General features: G+C 42.5%; 1 protein-coding gene across 1 annotated transcript in view; it reads right to left on the reverse strand.

Annotated features, from left to right (window-relative positions):
- Positions 1–16,073, reverse strand: part of MDGA2 (MAM domain containing glycosylphosphatidylinositol anchor 2) — a 256,685-nt gene that overhangs the window by 21,937 nt on the left and 218,675 nt on the right. Inside the window, exons 10-11 of the mRNA XM_014936764.1 lie at positions 8,408–8,585; positions 1,421–1,441 (exon numbers count right to left, since the gene is read on the reverse strand). Of these exons, the coding sequence (XP_014792250.1) occupies positions 1,421–1,441; positions 8,408–8,585 (199 nt within the window). The remainder of the gene's footprint in view (positions 1–1,420; positions 1,442–8,407; positions 8,586–16,073) is intronic.

Raw genomic sequence — 16,073 nt, forward strand, 5'->3', positions numbered from 1 at the left:
TACGAGAGCCGTTGCTTTTAATTGAGCTATAGACACATGCTGAAAATTAGACAGTTTTGGAACTGAAAATCACGTGGAACCACAGTCTGAAGCACTTGGGATGGCAATGCATTTTTTCCTTAACATCACAGACTATACATTTAATATATTAATTAGCAAGGGTCTCGTCTACTGCTCGTTTAAGTCAATGGGAGTGGGTCCTTCAGCTCCTGTGAGCTTTGAATTAAACCCTGATTAATTGTTAATGCATTGTGCAAGATCTTCCACAAATAAGTGTAAAATCCACAGAAAGGCTTGGCCATGGTGTGTGAGAGATAGAGAGAGGCTGCCCCCACAGCCCGGGGCTGCTTTTCTGCCCGATTAGGGCTGCGCTACGGCAGTAATAACGGCAGAGAGAACCCCAGCCCCTTTGGTTTTTTGCATATTCTGTGAAAAGCAGGAGTAATGGCAGAATATGTTTCCACAGCAAAACATTCATGTGCCTTGCTGTGGAAGGAAACCATGGAGTAGATGTGGAAGCTGTTCAGAATAGGGTGGTTTTACTGGGACATCATAAATCTCCAGCCCAGTCTCCTGCCTGCGAAGGGATTTGGTGCCTGTGGAAAAGTGTCAGAACAGCCCATAAGAGGAGTCCTTTCTCCCCTGAAACCTCCCGGTGCCCACGCACCGGTGCATTAGCAAATACATGTAGAGTTTGCATTTTCAGTCCTGCCCCTGGAGCTCTCCCCTGTGAGTTTATCTGGACGCTTTCTCACCCCAGTTACAGTTTTGGTCTCCACATGTCCCTGTGCAAATGTGGTCCGTGATTCCTGCATGCACCGCGTGGAAAAAAGAGTCTTCTTTTGGTTTTTAAGCTGCAGATGAGCATCTGATAATGCCAGGAAGTATCAAAATACTCAAGAACTGTGAATGTCATTTTTATGCAAGGATAAAAGGATTTGGAATATTTCATAAACTGACTTTTCCTTCAAGATTTTTACCACACTGAGGCGCAGGCACGGTTCCTACACAGCACTTGAACTTTCAGCTATTTATTTTATCAGTATTTAGCTGCTCTCGTGACTGACCCACAGCCTCACCCACGCACACTGAGCTGCAGCTCCCACAAATGCATGTTATTTCAGAACATGAGCATTTTCTTTTAGATGAACTGTTTGGGCAGTGGGAAAGGAAGATGAGCTGGGGCTATAATTTTTCCTTTCTCCATCTTCTCTTGCTTTAGCGCCTTGGCAGAACAAGAGGAACCTTTATCCACCAGCCCATCTCACACGCAAAATTAAGGTGGTCCCTGCAATCCATGGGCTGCAACTGGAAGTGAAATATTTATCATTTACTTTGGGGGACAATGGTGCAAAGGGACAATTGGTGCAAGGACAATTCTTCATGCAGATAAAAGCTAAAAAGATGCAGAAATACTTACGTAGATGTGGATTCACTGGAGCTGGAAGACAGAGCAGAAAATACAATTAGCACAAAGAAGAATTTCTAATTCATCAATATTCAGTTTATCCTAAATTTCCCTCCCCCTCAAGACATTGATCATGGCTCCTACACCAAAACAGCCAACAGAGATGGGAACTTCCTTTCTGAGCAAAGTTTGTGGCTCCCTGGCAATGCAAAGGCAATGAGTTCAGTGAGAAACAATAGCTTCTCCCATCCACGATGTGTACACTCCGTCACGAGCACCTGCAGCCTGAGGAACAAGGTGCTGTAATTAAGCATCAAACCTAGATTAGTGGCACAGATATTCTAAGGATGGGGATAGCTGCACAGCAAAACTCCGGGGTGATGCCTTTGTACAGAAATCCAACAAGAACTACAGAAAGGATGTATTCATCAAAAGCAGACGTTCTGCACTGGACCTTGCTCATCGCTTAAAATTTCCTTTTAGCATTGTTCAAGAATACTTAACGTAATGAATTACCCTTCTTCTCAATGAATAATACTATTCTTCAATTAAAGATGTCTGAGTACCTATGAGTCTTAAGAAAAATACAGCACTTACATTCTTAGAAATGCCCGTTTTCCTTTTCAATAGCAGTAAATATAAGCCCAGCAAGTTTGTGAGGAGAGGTTTGAGCTCATTAGACCACGAGACACAACCATGAAAACTCGAGAGTCTTCTGGGACATAAACCCTCTTCTAGGGAGGACATACTTTAAAGAAATTTAAGAAGTCAACAAAGTAAGGTAAGGTGTGCTGTCCTGAAAAGCTTCCAGCTGGAGGAGCCCCATTCAGTGACCAGGACAGGGACCCACCAGTATCCCACCCCTGTACATCCCACCTCTGCCCGCTCCCCACCCCGTGGCAGGAGCAGCCCATGCTGACCCTTCACACTGGGAGGCATCAAAAAGAAATCTGCCAGCATTGCAGAGAACCTTGAGATAACTTTGCTAAAAAAAAATATTACTTCTGTCTGTTCTTTTATGGGTCTGTGCAATGCCCCTGCATGACACGGCAGGACTATTGGGAACTGGGAAACTTTGGGAAAACAGATAAAACTGGCACTCTTGGCAAAATAAAAACCTCTACATCCATAATTCTTTAGTATTGAAGTTAATACCTCAATAGGATGAAACAGAATCGAAGTCAAACCTCAACAGTGCCCATATTAACCATGGGGACGTACCCAGGTTGAGGTCCAGAGTCACCTCTACGATGCTAAACTCAGGAAACAGGGTTCGGATGAGAAATTGGTCTGCAGTTCTGTGCTGGTCTGTGTTTGCAGAAGGGTAAATTTGAGGAATGTATGACTTAGGAAACAGGACTCTTATGCATGTGAGAAACAGAAGGATGGCAAGGTCAGAGTTGGAATTGCATGTTATTAACAGAAAATCTGAACTAAAATTTTATCTCCAAATAATGGACACATCTGGTGAGGCCAGACTTCAGAACGAGTGTCGGTCCACGTTTTCTTGCTGCCCTTCCCATGCCATGTTTCCAGGCATGAACTCCTGGTTTGTGACCCCTACGTAGCTCTGGATTCACTCTGAAGTTTTCAAAACAGCTCTAAATTAGCAACTCTGCCATTTCATCACCAAACCAAATGAACAGTGACTTGCCCCAGTGCAATCCTCTTAAGAAACTTAGTGATTATGTTAGATAACCTCATAGCTGTTACCAACAAATTACCTTTCATTCTCCAAGAAACATTCATTTTGTGAAAATCTTGAGTGACTGAACTTGGAATTAGCTGAAATTGCTGAGAACTACATTTACTGATGCTTGATTTGTAACTAAACGTATGTGCTTTTATGGAAACTATCATCAGTGTGTAACCTTGAGTCATCCTATTCAGATTGTTCACCGCAGAGCAAAAAAAAAAAAAAGGCTTCTTGCCAAACTTCAGTTCACACTGACTGACAAAAGCAGAAAAACAAATTAAAGCAGTTAGGCTGAACTTATCTAACATCATAAAGTAAGAAAAAAACCCGCCACAACCAAACAAAAACCCCAAAAGCCCATTTTTCAAAGCAATACAGCACGTTGCTATAAGACAACGTGTGATAGCTCTAACTCTTACTGCGGGAAGGGAAGGATGCTGCCTGCACGACACACAGGTGGCAAGTTAAATTAGCCATAAAGGGAAATTAATGGATGACTGAGGGAGTAAAATTCCCAAGGCTGACTTTGAAATGTCTGGGAAAAAATCCGTGCACCTCAGAGGGTTATGGTTGCTCTGCTCATCCGACCCTGGCTCCTGCCGGGGAGGAAGGTTCTGCCAGCAGATAATCTCAGGAGGAGAACAAAGCGTCACGAAAACGTTTGAGCTTGGTTAGAGCCAAGACGGATGATCCCTTAATCTTCCCGCCTTTCCTCTGGCGGGCAGAGAATAAAACCTGCTGGAATTTCAGTTTGTTGGATGATTTTACTTCTTGGTGAGCTTCTAAGCGGGCTGGATGGTTTTTGCGCTTCTACTGGGGGCAACTGCATTTATACAAGTTAAACTTCCCACAGATCCTTCCCAATACACTTGTTCAGCTCCCAGGTGAGGTGGCCTTCAGGGACACTATGTCCCTCCTCTAAAAAAAACAGAGCTGCAAACCAAGCTTTCTTAACTGTGAAACCCATAAAGGCAGAGGTCAGTAGATGTTGAGCTCCTGTGTTTTTTACCACCAGAAGCTGGTCGCCTGTGGGAATTACAACCACCACCGAAAAGCTTTCATCAAGATCAGAAGTCCATAATGCCTCCAGGCACTTGGTTTGCAGAGGAGAAGCAACATTCAGTGTAAATATTGGTACTCTACAAGGACAAGGCTTTCCTCCTCCCATAACAGCAAATTGCCCTAACTTACTATTTATACCACTGTGGAATACTGGAAATGGAAAAATAAGTTTGTGTGAGCTTAGAAATCCTACCATTTATGCCCTATTTGGTGCCAATTTTATTTTTCTGGGTCCCACCAACATAATAATAAAAATAGCAAAAATAATAGCAATAATAACGACCATAATTATATACTCTTCTTTACAGATTCTGGGGACTGTCTAAGCCTCACATGAAAATATGGACTACAAAGCCCGAGGCCACCATCGTCCACCTGCCACTGTCACATGGGGCTGACTCTACATACCAATAGTAGTAAGATTGGGTTGCTGGCTTTTTCCATAGAAGGGAGCCAAACTGTTTCTTTAAACACTGGCTAAGTTTAAAATATTTAAGCATAAGTACATAATATTTAAACACAAAGGAATGAGTGCTGAAGCTTTAATTGGAGTAGCTGGAGAACTTTCCAGTCAGTTCATATCAAACAGGCTGACACAGATTTATGTAAAGTGACAGAGATTATATTTACACTGTTACTGCGAGACACGTCTGGTTTGTGTTAGACTACAAAACACTCATTAGTGCTATTAAAATTGCCCTGTTTGTATTTACGTGGCAGACTGTGCTCACGAGCAGAGTAACACATGTATCTACCAAAGAATCTGTCAAGTGATGTTTGGCTGCAATCACCAATGTCGCTCCTACTGTGATGATTGCTCTTTTCTCCCATCCTTTCAGCACGCAGAGGAGACAATAACTCAAGGCAGGCGAGGGGTTTCCCTAAGAAATGCTTCTGGCACAGGTAAGTTTTTGATTCATGGGACTGGATAGTGCAGAGTTTTTATTTTGTATTCATAACTCCTGCTTGGGATGGCAGGCTATTCCATAAAGAGCTCCTTACTGAGGTTTTCCTGCTTTAAGTCTCCTTATTTTGGACATTCAGATGGCTACCAGCAGGCTAGCACACTGGGAGTGGTTATTATTAGCAATTGCCACGTTAATCTCCAGTTGTGGGTCTTAATTTAAAGGGTGATGTGGTCTGCATCATGGGCACAGGAGTGTGGCCCAATAGCAATAACTGCACAGGTAGGATTAATGTGGCTTAACTTTAGCGGTCTCAGAGTTAGACACCTCATCTAAGAATGTCATTGGAGTGTCTCTGAAGTCACTGGAGAGAGATGGCCATGTCCAGAGGGTGATTCCTCCCCTGGGATAAATCTGGAGAAACCTTCTCCTCTCCTAGTAAGGCAAGAAATGCAGCCAATATGCTAAAAATGTCATTAGCCTGCATAAAGTTTTTAAAAAAATAAAGCAAAACATGTTTGCAATAGGAATCCTCACCAGCAACACAAATACATCACTGCATTTCAGACCTAAGAAAAAAGTTTTTTTACTCTAAGGGTGATCGAGCACCAAGTTGCCCAGAGAGGTTGTGAAGTCTCCATCCTTGGAGATATTCAAGACCTGAAAGGACATGGTCCTGGGTCCTGGTCCTCTGAAAAGAGTATTTCTAAAGTGGTGGGATGAGAAAGACGGGTTGACACTGCTAGAGGCCAGTGTGCTCCTGGAGTCCTGATCAAAACCGAAGACGCACACACACAAAACCCCACTGAAAATAGGAAAATTCAAATATTTTCCTGCTTGCCTGAGGTCTCACAATTAAAAAAAAAAAAAAAAAGTAATGGGAGAAAAATGTAAAAAATTATCTTAGTTCTCCTTTTAAGAAACATTCGCGTGATGTCTTCTATTTTCTGGGTACTGTTTATAATTATTTCTTGCATTGATGCAGGCCTGCTGCTGTGCATCCCGCCAGCCCTTTAACTGCTTTTTGAAGATTCCAGCATTTTAGATTATAAGTATTGGATTTGCACTATAATAGTGTATGAGATACCATTATTTTACAGTTGAGGCTATAACATCCTTAAAATTAGCCTGGTAATAGTTTGCTGACACTATAGCCATTGGATGAATGCTGGGATAAAAATGCGCATTTTAAGCATACAAAAAAAGCCTCGGTGGTTCTGGGATCCCTCTTCCGAGGGAAGTCACTTTGGGCTTATCTTATTGACGGGAGCATCTGGCTCATGATTTCCAAAGCCGTGAGTTTGTCGGCACCAGAGTCATCATCCCACGTCACGCTCCGAAAGCATCTCTCCATCTGGGGCACGAGGCAACGGCTTCCTCCCTCCTGGGTGGCTGATTTTTGCCTTGGCACCTCATCAGCACCTTTGAAATGGGATGTTGTTCACATCTGCGCTAACGGCAGATTTCAGCAGAAAAAAATTGCAGCAGACAAAATCCGCCTTTTTTTTTTTTTTTTTTTTTTGCTGCACGGGAATGTTCTTCCTGCCAGCCAGGGGCTAGAAATGTAAATCACATAACGTTTCATTAAAACCTCCAACTCAGCGTGGTTGTGAGCCAGAGCAGAGACCTCAATCAACCTCCCGAGACTTGCCAGGGTACAATTGCCACCAAAAAAAGAGCAGTAATGACTGAGTGACCCAAGTGGAGGTTTTTTCCTCCTTATAGGAGCACTGGTCAGTATTTAAGTCATGGAAGAAATTTTGAGGCACCAGCTGCGAGGATGCTAATATTTTTTTTTCAGATTTGTTCACCACTTTAAAATATCTGATAATGACTTTTGAAAGTAATTCTTGATGGGTAGGTTGCTTTTGAGCCTTCTGCTGCACATGGTTTCCTGCTTTGGGCTCTCCTAGGTATCTGCACAGCACAACTTCTTGTTGGATCCAGCTCCTGGAGCAACTGAACCTCCTTGGCTACCTCTAACTTGACCTGTGAGTCACCTGGCTTTTGTCCTGCAGGATTAGCAGGGTTCCTCCTGATGGGATCACAAAATGGTTTGGGTTGGAAGGGACGTTTAAAGGTCATCTGGTCCAACCCCACTACCATGAGCAGGGACATCTTCAACTAGACCAGGTTGCTCAGGGCCTGACTGTGAATGTTTCCAGGGATGGGGCATCTCCCACCTCTCTGGACAACCTGGGCCAGTGTTTCACCACCCTCAGTGTAAAAAATTTATTCTCTATATCTAGTCTGAACCCACCCTCTTTTAGTTTAAAGTCATTACCCCTCATCCTACCACAACAGGCCCTGCTAAAAAGTCTGTCCCCAGATGATAAACTCATACTTTCACGATTCCATCTTTACAAATCTCTCCCCCTGGCACACACATCCCTTTTTCAATCATAAAAGCTTTCTGCTCTGCACATCAGGTTCCCATCACAAACCGCACAACGACATCTTTACTAGAGCCGCCTTCTCTTGAAGGTACCTCTTGTCTATTCATTATAATTTATACAGAAGAAAAACAACCAAAAAAAAAGTAATTCAGTTATTCATTGAATAAATACCTCAAGAAAGGTATTTTTGAGGGATTTTTAAGAGGTCTAGGAACTAATTCCTGGCAGTGCTGTGGGACTGAGTGGAAGGATGTAAGAATACTGTAGTTTTCTTGTTAGATTAAGGTGGACAAATCTTTGTCACAGCATGACCTTTTAGAGGAAAATGTATAAATGCCCTTTTCCACTTGCACAATACTAGAAACGACAGATTTATTCTTTTTTAAAAATCATTCACATCCAAATAAAATCTTCTCAAAAGGTGCTCATTCTGGGGGGTATTTTGATACAAAACATCAATTTGGCACCTTCAGATTCCTACTTGTTTTGTAGATTTTTCTTCAAAACTCATTGCTCTGCCAAGTATTTAAAATAAGAACAAACTCCTGGAATGAGCTATTTCATGAAGCTAACATTAATCTGTTCTTTTTTTTTTTTTCCTTTATTTCACAAAAACTTAATGTATAATTTTGCATTTTGGCTGTTCAGTGATTCATTACTTATTTATTTTTCTTATCTTAATATATAATTTTGCATTTTGGCTATTCAGTGATTCATTACTTATTTATTTTTCTTATTGTGAAACTTCCCAGGGGTGGACACTTTTCTTCCTACCCAGAACCCTCCTTCGTGGAAGCCCACACTCGTTCCTCACAGCATTGATTCCAGGACTGGCAACCAGTTTCCCCAGTGCAACCCAGTGCAGCCATACCCTATACAGCAAACCGAATGGTGCAGAATGTACCACAACGCGTTTCCTCGTACATGAAGATCTTCTTACCACTATACTTGATGACCCGAATAGTTGAGTCCCCCTCCCCAAATCTGGTGATGGGCGTTAGACGGACTTCATACGCCTCTGGCTTGATCAGCTCAGTTAGGTTGTAGGTAATTAATTCTCCCTTTTGAATATTTCCATTCACTGTAATTTCCTGCTCCCACCAACGCTGTTGTCCAGCCTAAAATCAAAAGAAGGATGCAAATGTCAGAGCTTTTGGGATAGACGTTGTTTTCACCTTAGAAATGACCGGGAGCACACGCACGTTTGTGCTACTCCAACCTTTTGTGCCTCCTCCAACCTTCAAACGACCCAGGAGGATTAGGGATACAGCAAGAAGGTGGACCTCCCTTATTACTGAGCATTGCTGTAACAAAAATATTAGATCACAAATTGCAAACCCATTTTATAAAGACCCATCTGCCTGGCTCTCCTCTGCCCGCACAGGTCCCCCACCAAACAGCCGGTCAGCCCAACATCTGCTACGTGGAGGAAAAGCAGTGATAATTCAATTCATGAGGATTTCTGATGCCCACCAGACAGAGATTACAGCAGGGGATGAACTGCCCAGGTTGGGATGGCATGTAAGAACCCAAGCATCCAAGCAGATGTTTCAAAATCTCATTGAGATCTTCCATCTTTAGGAACCTGAATTTCTTTCATAGAATCATAGAATTGTTTTGGTTGGAAGGGACCTGTAAGATCATGGAGTCCAACCATCACCTCAACACTGACAAAAACCATCTCTAACCCACATCCCTCAGCACTACATCAACCCGTCTTTTAAATACCTCCAGGGATGGTGACTCCACCACTGCCCTGGGCAGCCTCTTCCAATGCTTAATAACCTTTTCAGTGTAAAAAATTTTTCCTAATATCTATCCTAAACTTCCCCTGGTGCAACTTGAGGCCATTTCCTCTTGTCCCATCGCCTGTGACTTGGGAGAAGAGACCGACCCCCCCTGGCTACACCCTCCTTTCAGGGAGTTGAAGAGAGTGAGGTCTCCCCTCAGCCTCCTTTTCTCCAGGCTGAGAAAGATCATTGCAAACCTCTGTTTCAAACCCACTGGATAAAATGTTAAATAACCTTTTTCTTTTTTTTTTTTTTAAAAAAAAAAAAAAATTTGTTATTTAAGTATATTTTCAATACTTTCACACATGGGGTGGTTTCTTTTTTTTTTTTTTTTTTTTTTAAAAAAAAAAAAAGCTGTTCATTTAAGTTCATTTCATCAGCTTACTGAGGCTGAATTTACTAGCCCTCAGATGCTGTCCCCTTCAAACCTGACCAGGTAAGTTGGCTCCTTGTGTCTAGTAGCCCCATCCCCTCTGTGATTTTAAAATAATCACAGCCAACGGCAGCGACAGACGTGTTTTCTGCCCCTGTGCACATCAGGCTGGGGCGGCTGCATCTCGGCGAGCTGGGCGCTGCCTCCTCGTTAGAGGCAATGAGGTTTCACAGCTGTCATTTGGGGCATCATTTGAAGCTAATAAGAGCATGCTGAAGAACTGAGAGGCAGTTTGATTTCCAAGCACTTACCACTTTTGTTGATGAGCGAGAAAGAAATAGGCTGGCCATTAACGGCCTTAGTGCATAATTATCAGCAATCCTTGTAGTCTCAAAGATGGATGGATTTCAGAGAACAATGAAAGTCAATATGAGCAAACAAGAGGCCGTTTTATTAAAAAAAAAAAAAAAAGGCAAAGCATAGATTTTTGTGCTTTATAGACTGTGTTTTCAACATCAAAATCCATAGTTTCATTTATTTATATGCCTTACCAAGAAATGAAGAGAAAAAAAAATCTAATTAAGACAAAGGCATCACAGGAAGGAGTGCCACATTGTCTCTGACATTAACCAGTTTATAGACAAGCAGAAATCATACACATTTTGGGCAACAGAGTGGCTTGACATTGCAATATTCCTTGCAGATACTCTGCCTTATTACAGACACTCTCTGCAGGAAACAAAGGAAAAATCATTAAATATTTACCACGCATCCCAAGACAACAGTACAGGTGCAGTGATGCTAAAATGAGATGTTCCACTAAGCTTACTACACCTGATGTTCTCACCTATTATATGTTCTCCAATACAGAGTTAATTAAGGACAGAAAACCTGCTATTCCAAAACTAATTTGCTGACAAAATAAAGGTGTACATTGAAATTGCTGAAATCTAGTACTAAATCTATCACATTTCATCCAAATAAACTACACTCGCAGCGATATTAACAGACTCCAAGCTTTAAATTCATAGCAGTGGGACAGAGACGTCAATACTTTTATCATTAAAAGTATGTTTTACACAAACACAGCTCTATGCCCATTAAATAAAACTCAGGTTGCGAAGCAAAATAAGCAAGAGGCATTCTTAAGAAATTTGGGATGATGGACATCAGCTTTGCTTTGCTGCCACCAAAATCAGCTAGTGTTTTACTGGGCTTTGAGCCTTCTTAAGCCTTGAGTTAGACCAGTGCTGGGTGTATCTGAGCTGTTATAACATGACCCACATCATAGGATGACATTAATGAAATGTCCCCCACCTCTTGGTACGCAGCCTGGAACTGGGGAGCTTTCCTCTGTTCGTGGTTTGCCAAGGCCATCGCAATACAAAGAGTTATTAAAGGTAATAAAGATATAAAGATACTGAAAATATGTGTATTTATATTATGTCTTTAAAAGATCGGCCCAGTGGAGCGCATGAAAAATTTCAATTTGACAGGTTCTAATAGATGCCACCTCTTTCACAGCTCTTTGTACCCAAGTACTGAGATCAAAAAAACAGACGATAAAACCCAAGGTACAGGTTGTTTAACATAAATTCAGTCTTTTCTCCTTCTCTCCTCTTTAGATACCCATGAATAAGAGCATGCCACGGATAGTTGCTTCACCCAGGTTTTGCAGTGTGCTATTTTGAAATCCCAGAGCTCGTGAAGCAAACGTCAGCACGCATTAGGGACGATGAGTTCCTCCTGTCCTCTGCTCTGCCCACCAGCAGCCCTGGTTTTATGCCACACACAAACCTCTCTTGCTCCCATCTCACAGAAACCTTCTGGGCATCGCTGAAATCCCAGTGCCCAGGAGAAAAGTGACAAACGCTGTGTGTGGTCAATGCAACGTGTGGAAAAGTGCGTGAAGGTGCAAGGACTAGGTTCTTCTCCTGCATGCAAGGTACAACAGTCATTCAAATCTCATCCACATTAAACCACAGAATCACAAAATGGTTCGGGTTCGAAGTGACCTTTAAAGCCCACCCAGTGTCACCCCCTGCCCTGGGCAGGGACACCTCCCACCAGACCAGGTTGCTCCAAGCCCCCTCCAACCTGGCCTTGAACCCCTCCAGGGATGGGGCAGCCACAGCTTCTCTGGGCAACCTGGGCCAGGCTCTCACCACCCTCACACCAAAGAAGTTCTTCCCCACATCTCATCTCAATCTCCCCTCTTTCGGTGTCAAACCCTTCCCCCTCGTCCTATGGCTCCCCTCCCTGATGAGGAGTCCCTCCCCACCTCTCCTAGAGCCCCTTTAGGTACCCTTTTCTACAACCACCCAAAAAAAAGCAATAAAGAAACTCCATTATTTTATTCATTCTCAAAGCAAAACAATTTGATTTTTCATTTCAGGATTATGCATCCTGAGCCAGTACTGGATATTGGTATTTCTCCATAGGAAGCCACACACATCTTTTTGCCTTGCAATCAACACCAGCTCTCTTCTAATTCTCATTTTTACCATGGAAACCAGAAAAAAAAAGTCCCAAACATCACACAATTGACACAAAAAAATCCCCTTGTCTAATTTTTCAGCTCTGCTGCTGAACAAATAAATAAAGAAAATATGTAACTGCACAGCTTTTGCCACATTCAACTTTCAAGCTTCTCTTCCCATCAGGAAGATAAGCCCAGCAGTTTTGCTGGAAGTGAGGTGGCTGCATGAAGGCATCACCCCCGTGTCTGGGACATCCCTCTGGGACCCCTGCCAGCAACCAGCTGGAGGAACAAGGCGTTTCTAGCCCTTTTTTAAAGGTCTACATGACGCTGAGGCACCTAACACCAACACTTAAATGCCCAAGACACCCTAAAAATAGGGTTTAGGTTCCTACAATGCCTTAGGGTGGTTCAAGCTCCCAGCATGAAACGGGAGGCTCTGCAAAGCCAGACCCCATGCACGAGACACACAAAGCTCTTGGTAACTCACTGCTTGGCCTTAAAGCACTGAGAAGAACCCAACCTCCTGTCCTTCTTCCAGAAGCACTGCCTTTCTGCATCCAAAGATCCAGGCACCTCCTCCTAGGATGGGAAGGAGTCAAATCCACATCATCCACTTCCTCAAAACCACCTGTAGAGCCTCTCCCTAACATTCATGCTGTGTCTTTTTATATTGACATAGTCAAGACTGATACTTAAAAGAGAGGCCACATGAGCAAACATGTCAATTCGTGCATCCAGAGCTTTAAAATTAGTAAGAATCAGGATTTGCTTGAAAAATGGATTTTTGAAGGAGAAAAATTCTTAAAATCAAAGCTCTTTGCCTTACCAAGATAAGGATGAAATGCGTTTTGGTAAATTTACTTTGACTAAGTTGAAACAACAGTTTTCCAGTGGCTTTTGAGTATTTGTAAAGTGCTGAGGAAAAAATCACATTAGTTTCTGGAGCATTTATTTGCATTATCATAGGCCTAACCTGTAATTGAATTAGCAGAGCATGCCTACATTCAGTCAATCCAGAGCACAGAAGGCTTCACAGAGATTTGCTTTTTCTTGGTTACCTTTGAATATTTAGAAATCTTTGTTCCTGAAAGGTACCAGAGAAGCAAAACTTATTTCCCTGACATCAGAGACAGGGGACTGTAAAAGCGTGGCGGCCTTTTATTGCAGCAGGATGAAACCATCTCCTCTCTGTTGTCAATGAAAGGGTATTTATTCTCTGCCTGTTGTTGAGAAACACTATATTCTCTAAAAGACTCGAACATATAGATTTCTTGAGGAATTAATCCTATGGGATGATTAAATATTGATTGCCCATATGCACAGTTATGTTTATAAAAAATAAACACATCCTTAGTCCATTGTACTTGGCCTATTGATTTCAACCATAAATTTCTTCATTGACTCAAAAAGTCAGACAAGCATCTCTTTAATTAATGACAACTGAATGCAATGTAAATTTATCTACTGTATACTCCTATAAAAAACTGTGGTGATCTTTAAAGTAATTTCTTTACAATTTATAACAGCAGTGACAATTGACTTCCTTAATTAAAAAAAAAAGAGTTTTCTTTAGCAGTTATGTATATAAAATAGCACTGCTTCTTCTCTCTACACACCGCACAGGGAAAACTCCCATTTAGTGTTTGCTTTATTTCTGCTGTGGAAACCCAGTGGCTGCTCTTTTTTAACGTGTTTTCCCAGCAATATAATCACAGCTATCTGGTTTTGAACATAAACCTCATCAGGTAGGTGGCTTTCATGTCACCTTCACTTCAAAGGAGAGTTACAGCCCTGAAACGACTCACAGTGACAAATACCTTTAATTCAGGCAAAAACCCAACAAGCCCAGCTGCAAAGCATGTTCTGCCACACTTGTCATTAGTTGGTGCACCATGTAATATTGCTCCTGATGACATCTCTTTGCTTTTTTTAATAGTTTGACACGCAATAGGTGGCACTGCAAAAACCTCCCGTTTGTTTCCATGCTGAGCTGGTACCTCCTGCAAATCATAGAACGGTTTGGGTTGGAAGGGACCTGAAAGACCATCTAGTTCCACCCCCTGCCCTGGGCAGGGACACCTCCCACTAGACCAGGTAGCTCAAAGCCCCAGCCACAGTCAAAGAGACAGGGACCATGATGCCAAACCACCCCGGCTGAGGTGGGACACCGTTATGGGGCTGGAGATGTTCACTGGAGGAGCACGTGGCCATCCCTCTGCCGGGCAGGACCAGCCCTCAGCGCTCAACCCTCCTTCACCAGGAGATGAGGTGGTGGAAACGGCACAATAAACTTCCCCTTTCCCTCTTTTCTGCCTGGAAAACAGAGCATCTAAAGCCCATTCAACAGCGGGCCCAATCTTTCCCAATTAGCTGACTTCTAATCCATAAGAACAATCGCAGGCATGTAATTGACTTTCTTCTTGCAGGATTACATTAACAATCAGTCTGCATTTGCCACTAATATTAATTTTATTTATTTTGTGTTTACCACATTGTGTAATTGGTTTTATGCGGAACACACAAAAGCATAAAAATTTTTTCTTTCTTTTTTTAAGAAACTAAAAGTCCCTGAGCCTTTAGTAATTAGGAGCTTGGAGTCCAAAGATGCGGAATGTTACAGACGCAGTTTTTATGGGCTACAAATTGGCAGGTGAGTGGTTCAGATGCCAGAAACATCTGTCCGTGAGCCAAATTTATGGCCTGATATATGAAGAAGAAAGAGATGGGAACAATTTAAGGAAAGGTGGTATGTGAAAGCTGGAAGCGGGACGATCCAACAGTTAGGTCCTCTTTAAATATGCATTACATCGCAGGTTTTAAAGGCAGGGGGGAAAATGACAACCCAGAAGAGAGCAATGTCATTTTTATCAGAGTAAAATCAAAATACAGCACAAATATCTCCTAAAAACTTGTTAATTGGAAGATAAAATATACTGCCTTCTGTTTTTCCATACAAATGAATTATAATACCTTAAAAGATTAATATCTTTTAAGACACGGATTACAATGCTTCAGTCCATTTGCTAAGCAAACTGGAATTTGGGATATTTCATAGCTGGGAGGTTGCTGTTTCTTTGCTTTTAACAACCTTACACACAGGGATGAAGAGGAAATTCTGTATTTATAACTGGTATGACTTTCTTTAACCAGAAAGGCAATAAAATTTATTCTTGTTCACTTTTTCCTTTATGGCAAATGCAACACACACCCACGCATACAGGGGTATGGGAACTGTGCCGTGGCACAGGCAGAAAGTGACATATTCCCCTTGGCAGCCAGCGACCATCCAACCCTCCCAGGAACCCCTTTCAGGAGCACAATAATACGGATTTGAACGCGTCTGACCCTGGATGCCGCGGAGTGAAAAACCAAAGTTAAAAATACAATAAAGCCAAAGGGTGACCAGGAGGACGCGCACAGAGAAGTGACCTGCTCCGGGCTCTTTGAAGAGACTTTCTCATTATCAACCGACTGGGACCACAGACATCTGTAGACCCAAAATAAAGGAAAGGTAGGAACTTTAATCTTTCAAATAACAAGCTTGAACAAGCTACTCTCTGGTTTACAGGTACTGGTTGACTTTTTTATTACTTCTTTAAAGTGCAGCTGTTTGTTTTCTAGGTCATGGCAGCTGCAGCGCTGCCGGGGGTGCAGGGAATGTGGCTGTCACCTGCTGAGGAGCAGGGCAGCCACTATGGAGATCGGAGCTCCAGACCCTTCGTGTATGCTCCAGGAAAGTCTCACTTGATTTCCTGCTGCTGGCAGTAAATATTAGACAGATTTGGAAGCACTCACTCATTGCTGCCTAAATGTTTGTTCAACTTGGGATTCAATAACTGTTATCAAGGCCTGGTTGGATGGGGCTTTGAGCAACCTGGTCTAGTGGGAGTCGTCCCTGCCCAGGGCAGGGGGTTGGAACAAGGTGATCTTGAAGGTCCCTTCCAAACCAAACCATTCTATG

The sequence above is a fragment of the Calidris pugnax genome, unplaced genomic scaffold (genome assembly GCF_001431845.1).
Source record: "Calidris pugnax isolate Ruff unplaced genomic scaffold, ASM143184v1 scaffold10, whole genome shotgun sequence".
In the NCBI taxonomy this organism is placed as follows: domain Eukaryota; kingdom Metazoa; phylum Chordata; class Aves; order Charadriiformes; family Scolopacidae; genus Calidris; species Calidris pugnax.